The sequence below is a fragment of the Hesperophylax consimilis genome, chromosome 4 (genome assembly GCF_061612785.1).
Source record: "Hesperophylax consimilis isolate HC1 chromosome 4, BYU_Hcon_1.0, whole genome shotgun sequence".
Classification (NCBI taxonomy): domain Eukaryota; kingdom Metazoa; phylum Arthropoda; class Insecta; order Trichoptera; family Limnephilidae; genus Hesperophylax; species Hesperophylax consimilis.
In genome coordinates this window covers 16,500,737-16,517,671 of record NC_142839.1, presented here as the reverse complement: position 1 = coordinate 16,517,671, position 16,935 = coordinate 16,500,737, and the positions used below count along the sequence as shown (strand labels likewise).

General features: G+C 38.3%; 1 protein-coding gene across 2 annotated transcripts in view; it reads right to left on the bottom strand.

The window, feature by feature from the left end:
• LOC149424297 (neural-cadherin-like) overlaps positions 1–16,935 on the bottom strand; it is a 357,104-nt gene that overhangs the window by 17,400 nt on the left and 322,769 nt on the right. For both annotated transcript variants that reach the window (XM_089651422.1, XM_089651423.1), the window contains one exon: positions 8,206–8,370. In XM_089651422.1, the coding sequence (XP_089507548.1) occupies positions 8,206–8,370 (165 nt within the window). The remainder of the gene's footprint in view (positions 1–8,205; positions 8,371–16,935) is intronic.

The window sequence follows — 16,935 nt, the reverse complement described above, 5'->3', positions numbered from 1 at the left end:
TACCATTTAAAAATAATTATTAATTATTATAGTAAAAGAAATATAAATCTTTCACTTTCTTACTAACTAAATGAAACGAGCTTTATTGTATTAATACAAAAAACAATTATGATTTTACTCAAAATAACAGTCTTATCTCCTCAATCACTTATCTTATGATTGAACAGTTTTTTTTCCTAAATTTACTTATTTGAATCTCCGTTTTCATGCTTTCGGGAAGGAGATTGTAAATACGTATACCCTCATGGCCTTTGCTTCTCTTGCTACTTTCAGTCTTAAATGTATTAGTCTACAATTTATTATATTGTCTTGTATAGTGTTCGTGTACTTGGAAGTTTTTATAAATATTGAGTTCGTGTGTATATGTCTATTTTGTATTCTGTAAATTAAAAAGCATTTTTCTTATTCGTACAATTTTCAATAAGTTCATTTCTTTGTGTAGTTTTTTTGCGGGCGTATCTGGGTTTTAGTTAAGGAGTTTTTTTATAAATTTATTATGTAATACTTGAAAATCGTTTCAGTATGTAATGGTATAACCATTGAATACAACTTAATTTCCTTCAACAATCAGATTTCTTCAAACGCAAATATTGAGAGCAAATTATACGCAATATAAAAGAACATCTAAATAGGTTAGTAATCAACCAGTTAATTGCCCTATTCCTGAATAGTATGATGTCCTGTTTTTATTTCCTGTTGTGGCCAACGTTAATTTCAAATCCTAGTGCGTCCTTGCTCACATACGATTTTGAATGATTTATAAATGGAGTCATACATCATAATGTCACGGGTAAATAATAGTTTATGACAGAATCATTATCTTAGTTCGTGGCGAAACGATCGCATTTCGATGTTGAAATTAGCGTTGGTTGTTGTGCGATGGAAATCCGAACATGAATTATTTACTACAGATCATGAATTATTACCTACTTATGACGGCTCCTCATACACATTTTCGTGCATGCCAGGATTCGTAATATAAAATATTTATAACTGATGACATAGGGTTGGTAGGAAGTTATGCATATTACACATAATAATATAATGTTTATTTTACATACGATTTAATATAATTATCTTTTTGCTAAAATGCTGATAAAATTATTAGTTATATGTATTTTTGGGTTTGAAATTACCCTGGATTTAGAACGTCCTACGTGAGAATATCGCGTACATACACTGTACTTGGAAACTGGAAACCTATTAAATATTCCAGTAGGTGTTTTTCGACAGAGAATGTAAGATTTCACAAAGCATTTTCCTAAGTCCTTTAATTTTGCGTACGACGCAAACATAAACAGTTTATATTATCAGAATATTTTATATATTTTCCTCAGCGTCCTGGAATGCTGACACTGAGAAAATCAAGAATGTGTGTATTTCAATTTAATGTACATTGATATGAAGGGGAATGGGTTGGATGACCAGAGGGATGTATTGAACTTAATTTTTTATTCAATTTTTGTTAATAGTCAATTAAATTTGGTGAGCACATAAGTCCAAAATCAAAAAAATTCTACTCATCTCTCCATACACTTTCCTTCTTTGAATTTATTTTAACTCATATAGTTCTGGAGGTGAAATTACCAAGATATTGAATATAACGGGTTTTCCAATAAGAGGTATTATTTTGATATTCAATCGTAAAAGATCAATGATTTTGTTGCTTGTGTGGCACGTAGCGCCGTCTTGTTGAAAGTAAACGTTGTCCAGATCAATACCGACGGACGGCCGGCGTGGTCTAGTGGTATACGCTTTTGACTACAGATCCGACGGTCGCGGGTTCGAACCCGGCGTGCGCAAATAAATTTTATTTGATTAATTTGTGTTATTTCACAATTAATTAATTTAAAATAATATATAGTATATTTGCGGCACGTTCCAGAGTGGAAGATACTCTCAGTATCGCCCTGGTGTAAGACCACCATTCAGAATTGAAACGTTGCTTGAAATGGCTTTAGCCGTGTTTGGTGACCAGATCTGAATAGCCAGGTACTTCCCCACCTTCCTCTTCCCCATCTCCCTCCCCTCCCCAATACCCTCAGCCTCACAACATACCCCAATTGGGGATGCCATAGTCTCACTGGCTCCAGACGGGAGCAGTTGGGACTCTTGTGCGGTAATACTGTAAAAAAAAAAAAAAAAAAAAAATACCATCCAATTTCGGCCATAAAAAATCATTAATCATCTCTCGATAGCGATCCATTTACCGTAACTGTTGCTCCTGCCTCATTTTTGAAAAAGTAAGGTCCAATGACTCCGCCGGACCATAAACCTCACCAAACAGTCACACATTAAAGATAGAGGCTTTTTAATAATAATTCTTGGGTTTTCCTAGCCCCAGATGCGACAATTTTGCTTGTTGACGAAGCCACCGAGGTGGAAATGGGCCTCATCACTCAAGATGATTTGCATTTGATTCACTCGAGTGAATTTTAATAATTTAAATACGTTGTTGAAGCGTTTATCGTTCCATTTTTATCAATGGCGTAGTTTTTACTTGTCAAACGTCAAAAAATGACAGCTTCAATAGTAACATCTACCGAAATAGTGGGCTATTCAAAATAACACCTCTTATTGGAAAACTCTTTAGCTACAAAATAGGTACTCTTATCAAGCATAATTTAATATACCTTATCACTTGTATCATAATAATCTGTGCATTTCTAAAAACATATTAGTAAATGTATTAGAACAATGTGGCGATTTCCACAATTCTCATCACTATAGTTAACTGTTCTGAGGCCGCATGTTGTAGATTTTTGAAATGGTTATCTATATGTCTTTACATTGTGTTCATTTTGTTTGCTAGTTATTGTAGTAAGTGAATGTTTGCAAGTTATTAATAATTATCACTAAGTTCTCTCAGCCATGTTTGATTTTAGTTATTATACTAGATAGTTGATTTTTAAGGGAATTATAAAGTTCCGCACCATGACATTTAATATTTCTCAATCCAAAAGATGTATTGAAATAAGTTATAAACAGGATTTTTTAATTTTTTCCAAATTAAATTACCTAACATGACCCGAAGAAATTAGTACATGGATGTTTTATGAAAAAAAATCGGATTAATCAAAGATTGTAGCAGTGTGTAGAGAATTACGTTATTGCAGATTTTTCCTCGGGAAAGATGTGTCGACGTTTTTTAAAGGGTTCTAAAGTGTTAATATTAAGTATTAAGTTTAGATTCACGGCTTCCATGGTCGAGAAATAAGGCTCTAAATTAGCAATTTGGAGGTCGAAGGTTCAAATCCAGGCGTGCGCTAGTAAATTTCAATTCTTTAATTAGTGTTATTTCACAAAATTATTAATTTCAAGTATGTAATATACGGTGAATTTGCGGCACGTTCCAGAATGGAGATACTCTCAGTATCGCCATTGTATAAGACCACCATTCAGAATTGAAACGTTGCTAGACATAACTTTAGCCGTGTTTGGTGACCCGATCTAAATAGTCAGTTACTTCCCCACCTTCCTCTTGCCAATCTCCTACCCCTCCCCACTACCTTAAGCCTCACAACATACCCCAATTAGGGGTGTCATAGTCCCACTGGATCCAGGTGGTTGGGAGCAGTTGGAACTCTTAAGCGGTATTCACTTTTAAAATAAATATATCAGCCATTAAATTCCACCAAACTTTGATAATCTTATGAAAAAAATTTCATTACGAAAAGAAGGTTGGAAATGTTCATTTTTGGAATTCGAAAATATAACTCTTGAAAAACTGGGTTCACATTGGATAAAAGATGTAGGATTATACAGGCAACAGACTGCGACAATACACATATATATATATATATATATATATATATATATATATATATATATATATACTAGTAAATGGAGTTAAAATTAGCTGGCAAGAAGGCGAGGGTACCTATGTTTTGCAAAAGGTTCTGCAGAGTTAGGTACACTATGCAAAATCCTGTTTTGTTCGGTCAAAGGGCTTACAATAGTTTATAGAACGGGAGACATTTCGTAGAGACAAACATTCAGTAGCTATCTATTATAATTTATTCAAACTAATATTACAATAAAATCCATATTTGTTTTATTTTGAAATGATCTTAGTGTTAATCTTGATATAGAATTGACTAGAAATAGAATCAGATAATCATAATATTATTTCATTAAGTGTTTCCAACGAAAACAATATTAATTGATTACCTTAGGCAAGTTCCAATCAAATTGCTTTTAACATTATAATCTCGATTGAAATGTTCAAACGTATTAAATCTCATTTGACAAGAGAAGCATATAACATAATGATAATCAATACCGTTAATAATTTCTGAGCACTATAATCATTATTGTAATATTAGACTATCTTTCACTGCTATTTAGCTAGACATTAATTTGATGAAACGTGCGGTAGTAAGCGGGAAGGTCGTGGGTTTTTGAATTATTAGAGACAATAATTATTAAATGATCTTAATCTAATCTCTTATACTAAGAAAAATCCTAATGCAAAACATAGGAAAATGATATGATATCGATAACCACATAGGATTATTATATTTTTGACATTAAAATTTATCGAACACATATCGATTCACCTCATTTCACTAATACCGGAATCACACGAGGAAAATATAGAAGACAATACAATATTGTCCTGTCCCAGCTCCGTGAACAGTCTTGACAGCGCAGGGCAGGGCAATGAAACAATTCAACAATTTGAACGTAGTTCAAACGCGGAACGCTGTGAAAATGGATATTTTTACGAGCGACTTCGTGAAAAATATTAGGTCTTTCTTACCACGTATTGTAGTGTTCCATTTTAAAGTCGGAATACGAGACCCGAGCGCCGAGAGCTAAGATACGTACGCGTAGAACGACTAGCTTATTGTCCTACTGTCTTTTCCAAACACGTTTACACGCGGACAACGCGGCCGGGCGCGGTAGTGGGGTTAAGACACTATCCTGCGGAGATAGCTAGCTCAATGTCTTGGTTTATCGTCCTGTCCTCCAAACTACTGTTCACACTAGGACAATGTGTCCGGAGCTGGGACAACACATACTATCCTCGTGTGATCTCTGCATAAAACACCCGAAGCGAGGAAATGCCTTTACGATGCTTATTAGTGTGCGTTGTAGTTTGTAGTTTCACACAAAGAATTCTAATCAGCTAGAGCTGACGCGATGCTGAACAGGTCCCGGGAGCATATTAGTAAATACCAGATGAATTATCCATTTGGGATACTTCGGGCACTCCGTAAATGCCTGACACCTAGTGAAGATATGTCATATCTCTCTCTTAATCAGTATTGTTTTAAATGTCTAAGGTCGTCGTTGTTTTAAATGGAAAAAGTAAATAACTAAAAAAAACATGCATGTACATTAAGATTGAATGTAAATTTTAATATGAATAGTAGAAAACGGTTGTTTATACTATCTAATGCTACGTATGCATTTGCTACCCGAGGCGCGAGTTTATTCACGAATTATGGGAAAGGAACGAAGCAATGGCAAGCATCGTTTCGCAAACGTATACGTAGCATTAGATAAACAAACAAACATTGTAAATTTAATAGTTAAGTACCTGTATACAAACGATGAAATACGTAACAATACTGATTAAGAGAAACGTAAATATCTGACGTATCGTCACGAGGTGCCGGGCATTTACCGAGCACCGGAGCGCTGCCAAAATATCCCGAATGGATAACGCGTCTGGTATTTACGAATATGCGTGCCAGGGTGACATGTGAGCGAAAACATTTACAGGCTAAACCGGTTGCTTGTATCTTAAGATAAGCATTGTTTTAAATGTCTGTAGTTTTACAACAACCCGAGCAAGAGTAAATTAAATAAATTTATTCCATTATGTAAACCTACGATGAATAAGAATGCTTTCTAAAATCCTAAATTTCAATTAAAATGTCTGAATATCTGTCTACCAATTCTAGAATGTTCCTGCACATCAGAGCGATGGAAACCCGTCAATTTGCAATCAGTGAGTGTTGTTGATTTACTCTTCCGCACGGTTTACATACGAACTTACACTTTTTTTTCGAAGGAAGCAATTCTTTGCGTTGTGATATTATACATAAATGAAAAAAATAACTTTCTAATACACAACTTTTATTGGATTAAAAAATGACAACCAATCAGTTAATACATTATAACCCCCGATGAAGCTTGAGATAAGCGAAACTTATTTGGCTGTCATCAATTAATTCAATAAAGGTGGTATATCACAAAGTATGTTTAATTTAATTTAATTACAACATTTTTATTCATATCCTTTTTTTAAATATTTTGTCGACGTGATCGCGAATCCACATATATTAAAAGAATGTTTTAATATATAAAATTTATTTTTTTCCTTAGGACGAAAATTGGACGATTACATTTCTTCAGCGTCTCGTTATTATATTCCGACTTACATATTACAATACCTTCTATTCGTCCTTTATTAAAATATCTTATGAGAAAATTTTCAATGCTGGACACGCCTCTGAAAAAGAATCCGACAAAACGTGACGAGCCCTAATTACACTGAATTTACTTTGCTTAGAGTTTAATGTTTAAGGGTCTCAAAATAAGATAAAGCAATACCTTATTCTTTTTAAATATCAAGACAAAAAAATGACCATACTTTGGTTGGATGATAAAATAATATAAATTAAAAAAAATCGATTTCGCTAATTATTTTATATGAAATCTAACACACCGCATGCACAGTTGTAAAGATTCTACCTACAACATTTCGGAATACCTACACTTGTTAAATTTATAAGACGGAAAACATCAACGATGAAAGAAAACTAGTTAAAAAATATACTTAAAACATAAACAGTTACCTGCTTACTTTGATACTGCTAAAATAATTAGTTTCCAAGAAAATATAATAGGATTCTAAAAACATAATATTTACTTTCACGTTTGTTTTATTGAATGACTAGATATATTTCAGGCAGGATTTAAATGGTATAACAAACATGTTAACCAACACAAATATACCCAGAGTTTTTACATAATTATTTTAGCATTAGTAGTTAAGTAGAACAGAAGATACGGTTGTAATAAATGACTCCCTTTGATACTTTTATATTATTGTTCAGTAGAATCACAATATCACAAAAAATGAGAAAAAAATCTAACAAAATAGATATTAGTATAAGTATCTATGGAAATGGTTTCTATGGAAAATCAATGTTAAATGCAATGCAATGGGTTTGAATGTTTTTTATTTTTTTATTTTATAAATTTTTTTGAAGAAGTGCTTGCAAGCTTATGTCTGCCAAATCTTAATAAATAAAATAAACCACTTTTTTTTAAAACAAAAAACTTATTATTTAACTTTCTGGTGGTCTTGAGTAAAATATTCTTTAAAAAAACACAAAAAAATTTAGATATTCCTGATTTTAGTAATCACCTCTCAACACGGTGTGCATTATTTTGAAGGTCCAAAGTATTATTATAGGAGTCCAAAAGGTATTTCAAGGGGCAATATTATGTGGACAATGTAAGAGGCTTATATATATATATATCACATTCATGCCCATATATAACTAGACGTTATTCCCATATATAACTAGACGTTATTGTTTTTATGTGCACACTCCCCAAAATAATAAGTAAAATTAATATCGTATTACACTCACAGACAATAGAAACAATGAAGATGGGCCATGAACCTGGTCCATTATAAGTATGAAACCATGTAAAATTGTCGCCAAAATCTTTAACCTTTACTGGTGTAAATCGCGTCTACGTGTCACGTAATGCATAACTTTTATTGACTCATCCAATTTGATAGTCTTCAGTTTGGTCGTAGTTCGGCAATATTAGGCATACTTGCCGGCTATTATATAGACGATCTTCGTCGTTCATGGGCAAACCACGAATCCATGATCCATCAGGACTCAGCCCTGGTGAAAGACCGCCATTCGGAATCGAAACCATATAATTATCCCATATTCCTCTTCCACATCTCTTTCCCATCTACCTCCAACCGCTCAACTCTCATCATACCTCGAAGGGGATACCGATTGGTTCCAGATGGTTGTGAGCAGTTAGAAGTCTTAAAAATATTACTCGGAACTCACAAAAATGAAAATGCCATTTCTACATTTGTTTCTATTATCTTTGATTACACCTAAAACGAAAAATTTAAACGATGGGTGAAGAAAACCAAAATCGGGAGAGCTACAAATCAAAGTAAAACTGACGTGCAAAGACCGTTCGACGATTGACCTGAAGGATTTTCTTGGGTAGATTCCGGTCGTCCTCCTCGGTGATCTGCGTGCGGTAGGTGGGCCGCTCAAACACCGGAGGGTTATCGTTCACGTCCTTCACGTGGATCACCACCGTCGTGTAGTTGACGCGCCGATGAGCGAACACTGCAAGCCGCAACTCATACTGGAACAAAACACTTATTTATCAAGTTATCGGGCAGAAATTCACATGTGACTCTTTTTTTATAACTTTTACAAATGTGTAATAATTTACACACCTCACTCAGTTTTAGCCTAATCGAACATTCAGATCCTGCTCATAAAAGTCCCATAATGGACGGCGCTGCAAACTTCTGTCTAATTATAGCGAAATTTAATTTTCGGCGTAAGGACTGGTTATTTAAGTGTGCACTCTTCGGTGGTCAATGTGCGACTGATGTCGTAGTTTATTCAAAGTATTCTCGAACCCTCCTGGTCCCAAAATTTAGACACGTGGTTTGCCTCCAGCTCGTCGAAATGATATCGTGTTAGGTCAATTCCATTAATTCGGATGTCTGTGAGATGAATCTAATTTAAAATTTTATTATTTCACAATTTATGTAAAAAATAGTTTAGGTTATAATCAAAAACAAACGTAAAATTCTTATCTTACAAAAATGAAAAAAAATGATTAGGTATTAATTTATATATTTTTTAAAGTAAGACAAACATTCTCGGGCTACCAATAACCTAAAAATATTTGAAAATATCCTACTACCACAGAGTAAGCGGAAAATGGTGTGTTTTGACGGGAGAAAGCCAGTCGAGGGACCCAAATCATTGCCAACTCAGCCACTGACCGGTCAAATATGTTAAGGTATGCGGAAATAATATGGAAAAGGGGATTTATAATGCCTACTTTAATGAGAATTGCTTTATTAGGCTCCACTCCTGAAATTACTTAAGTAATATTTTTGGGTGTGTGTGTGTGGTCTATGCTTTCGGTGTATTGATTAGTTTCTGTTAATCTTCTGTCCGAAATTCACAGGTATTTATATTAAAGGTACACGGTTTGGTGCTGATAATGTTATATTGTAACAACGAGTATTTTACAGAGTTTAGTATCTTACTAGAGCTGTGGATAGAGAGAGCCCAACTACCTACTACAGCGGGTTATATAAGTGTTTCTATCTCCCTCATCTTCTGTCTCTCTCACATATACTACTGAAGTCAAAACAGACTCTAAAACCTTTCTCACTTCCTCCCCTACTTAATTTAACTTCCTCTCCCTAGCTACATATTTCATGTACAAACTTATAAGATTAAAATTAAATTACAATTATAAGATAAAAATAAATACCAAATTAATAACTCCAAAAGTCTAGGGGCCACGTTACAAAAAGTATTCATATTTTATTACAAATACTCTAAGGGCCTTACTTATACACTTATTATTTTAAAATATACAGGTTTTATACGTAATATATTAAACGTTTATTAATATAAGGCAAAGGAGATATTTACATTTCACCAACTTTCATAATGTATTTATTTTTAAATATAGAACCGTTATATAGTTTTGTTCACTGCATAAGAAATTATATTGAATATTTGCGAAAACGTTCCACAGAATCACGCTGAAGAAACCAAAATGTCTTATCAATCAGTCTTTCGTGATCTGGTCTGACACGCAGTTGGTGGGTAGACGCATCCGCCACCAAGACCCGGACAAACATAAGCCGGGAATCCCTGCTAAGTCACCAAACGTATGAAACCACTTGGGGTGACCTATGGCAAAGTTGTTTGTTATCTAACAGATGGTTCCCGGGGCAGCGGTACGCTCCCAAAATTCTTAATTCCGTGATATTATGTCTTTCTAATTTTTTATGATAATTTACCACTGCGCAAATAACACATATCTATAAGAACAGAATACACAAGCCTAAAACTATATCAATGAATATTTAAACCTTTAAAGTAAGGGTTGTCTTTAAAAATATGTAACTACCGTGTTAAGAACTGCTCAAAAAAGAATTTCACAATAATTAACATTTTTTGGCACACACATACGCCCACAGCATATTTACTATTTAAGTTTATCTCTTTAGTGGTGTACATTAACCGTCTTACTTGTGAGATTCTTACGCGCCAGTTCATCGCTGGTATGGTTAAGCCGGCCTTTAGCCCGGCTAACGTCCTGGTTGAAATATTCCCACGCCGTGGTAATAGGTACCTCAAGTTGTTCATGACTCCGACATTATGCATCGCATAAAATGGGTATTTATCTCGCATTTGTAAGTAAGGGGTTAAAGATAAACCAAAAAATCATGATCATTGATGAATAATGACGTATAGGTAAATCACTATGAGGAGATTCTTACTTGTACTTTTTATTATTGGTGTGCACAAACACATTCAAACTTGCAGTCTATAAAATGATTTGCCTATACTCAAACGAAATTATTTGTGTATTTTAGGTAAATTAAGTGAAGGGAGTTGGGTAAATCTGCAAAAAAAATATTTTGTCATGTAACTTTGCTTACGTCTGCTGTATCTTTCGAGCAGAATTGTAAAGCTGACGACGCGCGACGCCTTGTTATTATATAATCGAATTGGGGTGTATCGAAATCCTGTTTTTACCGAATCAGGAAAAGGCGTGTGGATCGTAATTTCTTTGACCAACCACTACGTGCCTGTTTTGCCGATAAAAACTTTATCTAATATCAATGGGAGGAAAATTATATTACAGTTTGCTCAAATAAATAAAAAGGTTCCACATATTTAGTGATAAATAAATAATGTGATTTAAAATTTGTTCTATTCGACAAAACAGTGTCTTATGATACAGTTGTTTTAAGTAAATGTTTGGCACATTGTACAGCTTTGGTTTTATCAGTAATTTCGTTTCGAAATAATTTTTGGTTTTGAGACTGATATTTTCAAATACAAACAAGTAAACATCGTGACATAGCTCACCTGGCTATGAACAATATAGCCAAGTAGTTATATTAGGTCAAATATAATATAGATATCAAATACACTGTGATTTTTTTTAAATGTATACGTGCATTGTAAATATGTGCCTGCTTATGATGATAATATGCATATTTTGTTGATAATAATCTAAAATATCCAATTCTCTTTCTATAGATGTACGAAAAAGCAGGAATTTATGTATTCATCCTCAATATATGAATACCTTAATTTAATAAAACAATAAGTACCAAAAATATCAATACTCTAAAGTGCCAACAAATTATTTGTGGCTACTCACAAATATTAGGGAATTTCAAATAATGGATCCCATCGCTTTTATCTCACATGATGCTTTTTTGTATCATTTAATGGGCACTTAGATCCTTTGTGTAAAATATGAAGTGGAACTTATTGCCTTCTGTAAATTCTAATCAAAATTAGCCGAATCTTTGATATGACTGCTTATTTATTGATGCAAGTCCTATTTTTTATAAAAAAATATAACAATGCGTATCCCAACAAGTGTTTATTTGATAATTTAAAGCACTCTTTCTCAGATGAATATAGATGGCACTTAGTGCTTCATTCAATTCAGGTATTCAATTTACACCATGAAACTAAAATAATTATTAACATGCCTCGGCTTAAGTTTTTTACTCACTGAACAGTGATGTCTTCCTTTGACGCATCAGACCTTTTCGTTGTCCATTTGCACCTCACTATTTCCATTTTATCTAATTAATTCTTCAACCGTTCAAACCACGTGGTCTTACCTTTCAAGGTTTTGATTAAAACGCATAAATCGACAATGCGTTATTTTCAGATCACACCTTATTTATTATTCAGTCATACAAATGTGCCTCGGTGATTCTCATTTATACTAATTATTTTGATCAAGTTTTCGTCCTTTTTTCTGCGGATTCTATTCCTCACTAACATGTGCTACTCTCTTGACTTCCTTTGAAAACTTGTTATTGGTAATTATACTAACTATAGTAAATAAAGCCCTTAAATGTTGTTTCTGAGAAACTGCTTGTGTAAACTGTATACATAATATTTATAATTTAGAAGTAACGGCAACGGTCCAACATAAAATGAGCGTATTTTGCTTAAAATGCTATTTTCGAACTCAACAACTTTTGGCTTTTAATGATTTATGATTTGAAAACAAAGTTCGTATCTTATTTAGTTTTCGCACTATAGAATTACACTGCCGCACCGCCGTCAATTTGACGGACAGCACCGCTAAGCTGAATTCTTTTTAATTTTTATTTCGACTCATAACAGATACCAGAGAGCTGCTCAAAGACGATACTGCAAATATTAAATGAAAATTAAAAAAAATATGTCGTTGTCTTAATAGATTCTTAATCAATAAATTTCGTCGCTATTAGTGCTACATTATTCAAATTATGGCCTCGTTTCTTCTATAAGATGCTGCTTAGCCTGGATTTTCTAGTGTTATTATATAAAAAAATTATGTCTGCATAGCCGTAAGATTTGAAGTCATAAGCCTATTGTTTAACTCTTGTGTTGCATTATCCAATTACCACTAGGTTTTCCCCTGGGAAACTAAACCTTCGTTATCTTACACGCTTACATACCAACGCCGCATAGGCGACATAAACTTATTGGTATTATGTTATCCTCTTCACATTTTCTATAACAACTGTTGCTTGCTTTCCACTCCCGTAAGCTACTAGAGCATTTGCTAACAGTCCTACTATCTCCCTGGGGACCTCCTGTACATATTGAGTAGTTACCTGCCCGCCTGGGTTTTGAACCGCCTGTGAGCAAACTATATTGCCTCATTCCTGGTGCTTTCTACCATTACTTCTAATGCATGTAAATATGGCCATCCGCCGCATTAAGTGGGATTTCCGCCCATTCCCTGCCATCTTACTAACCCGCTCGTGCTTGTTACCCCCAATACCAATATTATGTACTAGCGCTTAAAGTAGTATTCTGTTGATGGAAATTAATCAAGTATTTTCAGAGAAGTCCTTCATTTCATCACCAGTTTGAGGTTGCATTAGTTACTTCTTTGTTTCATCTTAGTAGGGCACATTCACCATGATAGCTAACATATTTGATTGGTAACCAGTGCTGTGAATTCTTATAGAAGTATAGATTTCCCTGTTTGGACATTATTCAGTCTTAGTTCCTTGAAAACTATCTTGAACTTTTAGAGTATTTCTTTTCTAGAAATCCTTATCCCAGTCATCCCGTTCTTGATATTTCACCCTATTTTTTACCTGATACCATTGGGTACACAGTTCGTTTTCTGTCCTGCATGATTCTTTAGCCCAAATCACATGTTATGCAGGTCTCTTCATAATTTTTCTTTTCATTTCAGTTTGTACTTCTTCCTTCAGCATATTCACATCCTATAATACCTCAGTTCATAGTATATAGTAGGGATAAGCCTAAAGTCAAATAGGTCCAGTAGTCCATTCTGCAAACGGTGTGTGGCTTCTGGAATCCCTCCGCTCGCTAATAAATATTGATTGTAACCATTTTTCCCTTTCTTCACAACATGTTTCTGGATGATGTACAAGGGGTCTGTTTTGGGGAGGACATATTAAAACATAGCCCTTGTTTGGCCTTTAAATGAGAATATGGTTGGCTCCTACCGAAATGTCATTTATCTAGTTCCTACATTTTATTTTATTTGGTTTTACCCCCAGCTGGGCTTTTACGTGGATTTTAAAAACATAATATACCCAATGAGCTATTGAAATTTTTTCAAAAAAATAAAACATGATACAACAGAAAACTAATAAACTGCATATAAAAAAATATTAGTAAAACATTTTACAGTAAAATAAAATAATATTGAAACTCGAACAATACTACATATAAGATAAATAACTAAAACTATATTACCAACGCTACTCTTATTTGTATGATTCAACGAAATGCTGGAATAGATAATGTTGATTCTATAAATGAAGTCAATAAATATATCAACAGTACCCCCAAACTTGTTGCCTCTACGTAATAACTAGCTGAAAATTATGTAATAATGTAACATATTGTAACGGACGTACTGCTCCGTGATCGGACGCGGTCGCCCCATATTAAAATCCTTTATTTTCCTTAACTTTGCCTGTCTTTAAATTTAATAAACTGGAGTAAATTATGTAAAAATGAAAATGTCAATGTATGAAAAGATAACTTGTATAACCCTCTGTTTGTAAAAATGTAATGTAAATGAATATATAAACAATAAATGAAACGTCGGAGCTTGGCTAGGAGACACGGGCAGGGAAGTATACTGAGAGAGCTGGTGGATTAGTAGCATTTAATTAGTATAGCATTTAATTCGGGCACGGTTATGAGAATCGTGCTTATACGAGAGGGAACGTTCGGCCGCGACCCGAAGCAAAGGGCCGTGCGCCGTCATAGCGTACGAGGTGGTTTGCCGCCCGAACGTTCCACCAGCGCGATTCTGAGGACCGTGCCCGAACAAAGAGAGGCCGTGGTCACGTTCGACCACAGTGCCCGAAATTACCGGCCGAGAGGCGGTAGCTAACCCGGCGGCGGGCCGCGGGCGCGCCACAAAACACGGGCCTCGATTCCAGGAATCAAAGAGAAAGCAGGCCCGTGTGAGCGTCGCTCGGCCAGCGAAGGCCGCCGGGGTCTTATAAAACGGGAACAGTCCCTTGAAACATTAGATAACCAGAAACCACCACCAGCTCAACACCTCTCTCTCTGCTCTGCCTTCTACCTCGCTCCGACTTCTGCTTTTACTCGCCTTCTTTCACTCTGACCCCCGCTTCACCCTGGACCACGGACTTGCCTACCCCTTCGGACCAGACCCGGAATCAGCATCAAGGACGCGAAAACAGCATTCGGACCAGCTACAACGGCATCAGAGACGGCCCCGTTCTACCCCTCCACGCCACTGAAGGAAGACATCTTACGCCTCCACAGATTGGGATCACCGGCCCTATCTACAGTCTTGTGTGTCACGATTACGTCTGGCACATAAGTGGTCCTTCGACGCCGGATCTTTCTGTGAATAAGATGTCACCTTCACTGCGCTCTGGGAAGAACAGCGCTGACGGGGATTCATCGCAGGGAAGCGATGATCCCACACCAACCGGGGCGGCCACAGCCGCGCCCCCCAGACTCCGGCCAACCGCCCCCCTGGCCCCCTCTGATCCCCGAGCGGACCTACTGCCTGGTCCCTCCGGCGCATCACCACCACAAACGCCCCCTGCCGCGGCCGACGCCTCGTCAAGAAGCGAGGCTTCTAGCGAGGACACGCTCCGGCAGGTGCAGCTCGAGCTAAGAGCTGAGAGGCGGCGCACCCAGAAGCTGCAGGACGACCACGCCCGACAGATGGCAGAACTTGTCGCCACGCTGAAGGACCTCACGCGGACCGCTTCACCTGCAGCCTGGCAACCCGGCGGAGCCTATCCCGGAAGCCAGCCATCTAGCGGCCCCGAGCAAAGCTGGGGCTACGCACCCGAGGCGCACACCACTGGCCCACGGGTGGGCCTTCCACAGACTGCGGCGGCCCCGAGTGGCCCCAGTCACAGCCTTGCCTACACAGTGGGGGGAGAGCCTACTGTTCCGCAAGCTACAACACCACGGGCGGAATACCAACCGACGGCGGCGCCATCTAGCGGCTTCACCCACGGCTTCGGGTATGCAGCGGAGACACACACCACTGTGCCGCGCCCTGGCTACTCAGCGGAGACACACACCACTGCGCCGCGCCCTGGCTACTCAGCGGAGACACACACCACTGCGCCGCGCCCTGGCTACTCAGCGGAGACACACACCACTGCGCCGCGCCCTGGCTACTCAGCGGAGACACACACCACTGCGCCGCGCCCTGGGTACGCAGCGGAGGCGCAAACCACTGGCCCACGGGTGGGCCTGCCACAGACTGCGGCGCCCTCTAGCGGCCCCAGTCACAGCCTTGCCTACACAGTGGGGGGAGAGCCCACTGTTCCGCAAGCTACTACACAGTTTCCAGCATTTGCCCCGAGCGGAAACTCGCAGCCCCCCGCTGACGGATACGGGGCCTGCAACCGAGCGGGTGAGGCAGCGAGGCAGACACGAGACTGGGTGCATCAAGGGAGTGTCCCTCTCGCCCAGGTGACGGCCATGTTCGCCGACGCCCTCCAGCAGTCCCAGGCCGGTGGCACACCTCGCTACCATCCCGAAGATGAGCGGATGGCATCCCTCATCGCCCGGCAGTCCAGCGCAAAGGACTTGCCGCCCTACGCTGGCGACGCCATAGAGTGGCAAGCCTGGAAGGCGCAATTCCTCCAGTCGACGGCCACCTGCGGGATGACGGCGGCCGAAAATCTGATGCGGCTGCAGCGTGCCCTGAAGGGAAAGGCGCGCGAAGCCGTCAGCCCTCTCCTCCTGGACCCGGCGCAGGTGCCGGAAATCATGGATGTCCTGGAGCACCGCTTTGGGGGCGCGCACTCGGTCGCCGCGGTCATGTTCGACCGGATAAAGCGGCTAACCCGACTGCAAGAGGACGCATCGACCGAGGCTCTGGTGGAGTTCTCGGGCACGGTGCAGAACATCGTGGCTTCGCTGGGAAATCTGCGGGGTGATTACCTCTCCAACCCGGCCCTCCTCAGCGAAATCGCCTCGAAGATGCCGTTAGCCCTACGTGGTTGGGTAAGGTGGCCGACCAGACGCACGCGGCCACCGTGGTGCAGCTTGCCGCGTTCCTGAAGCGGCTGACCAACGCGGTGCCGCGGTCGGGCCTCACCGACAATGGCCGAGCAGCGCGGCCGAGCAGCTCGCTCGAACATCAGCGGGC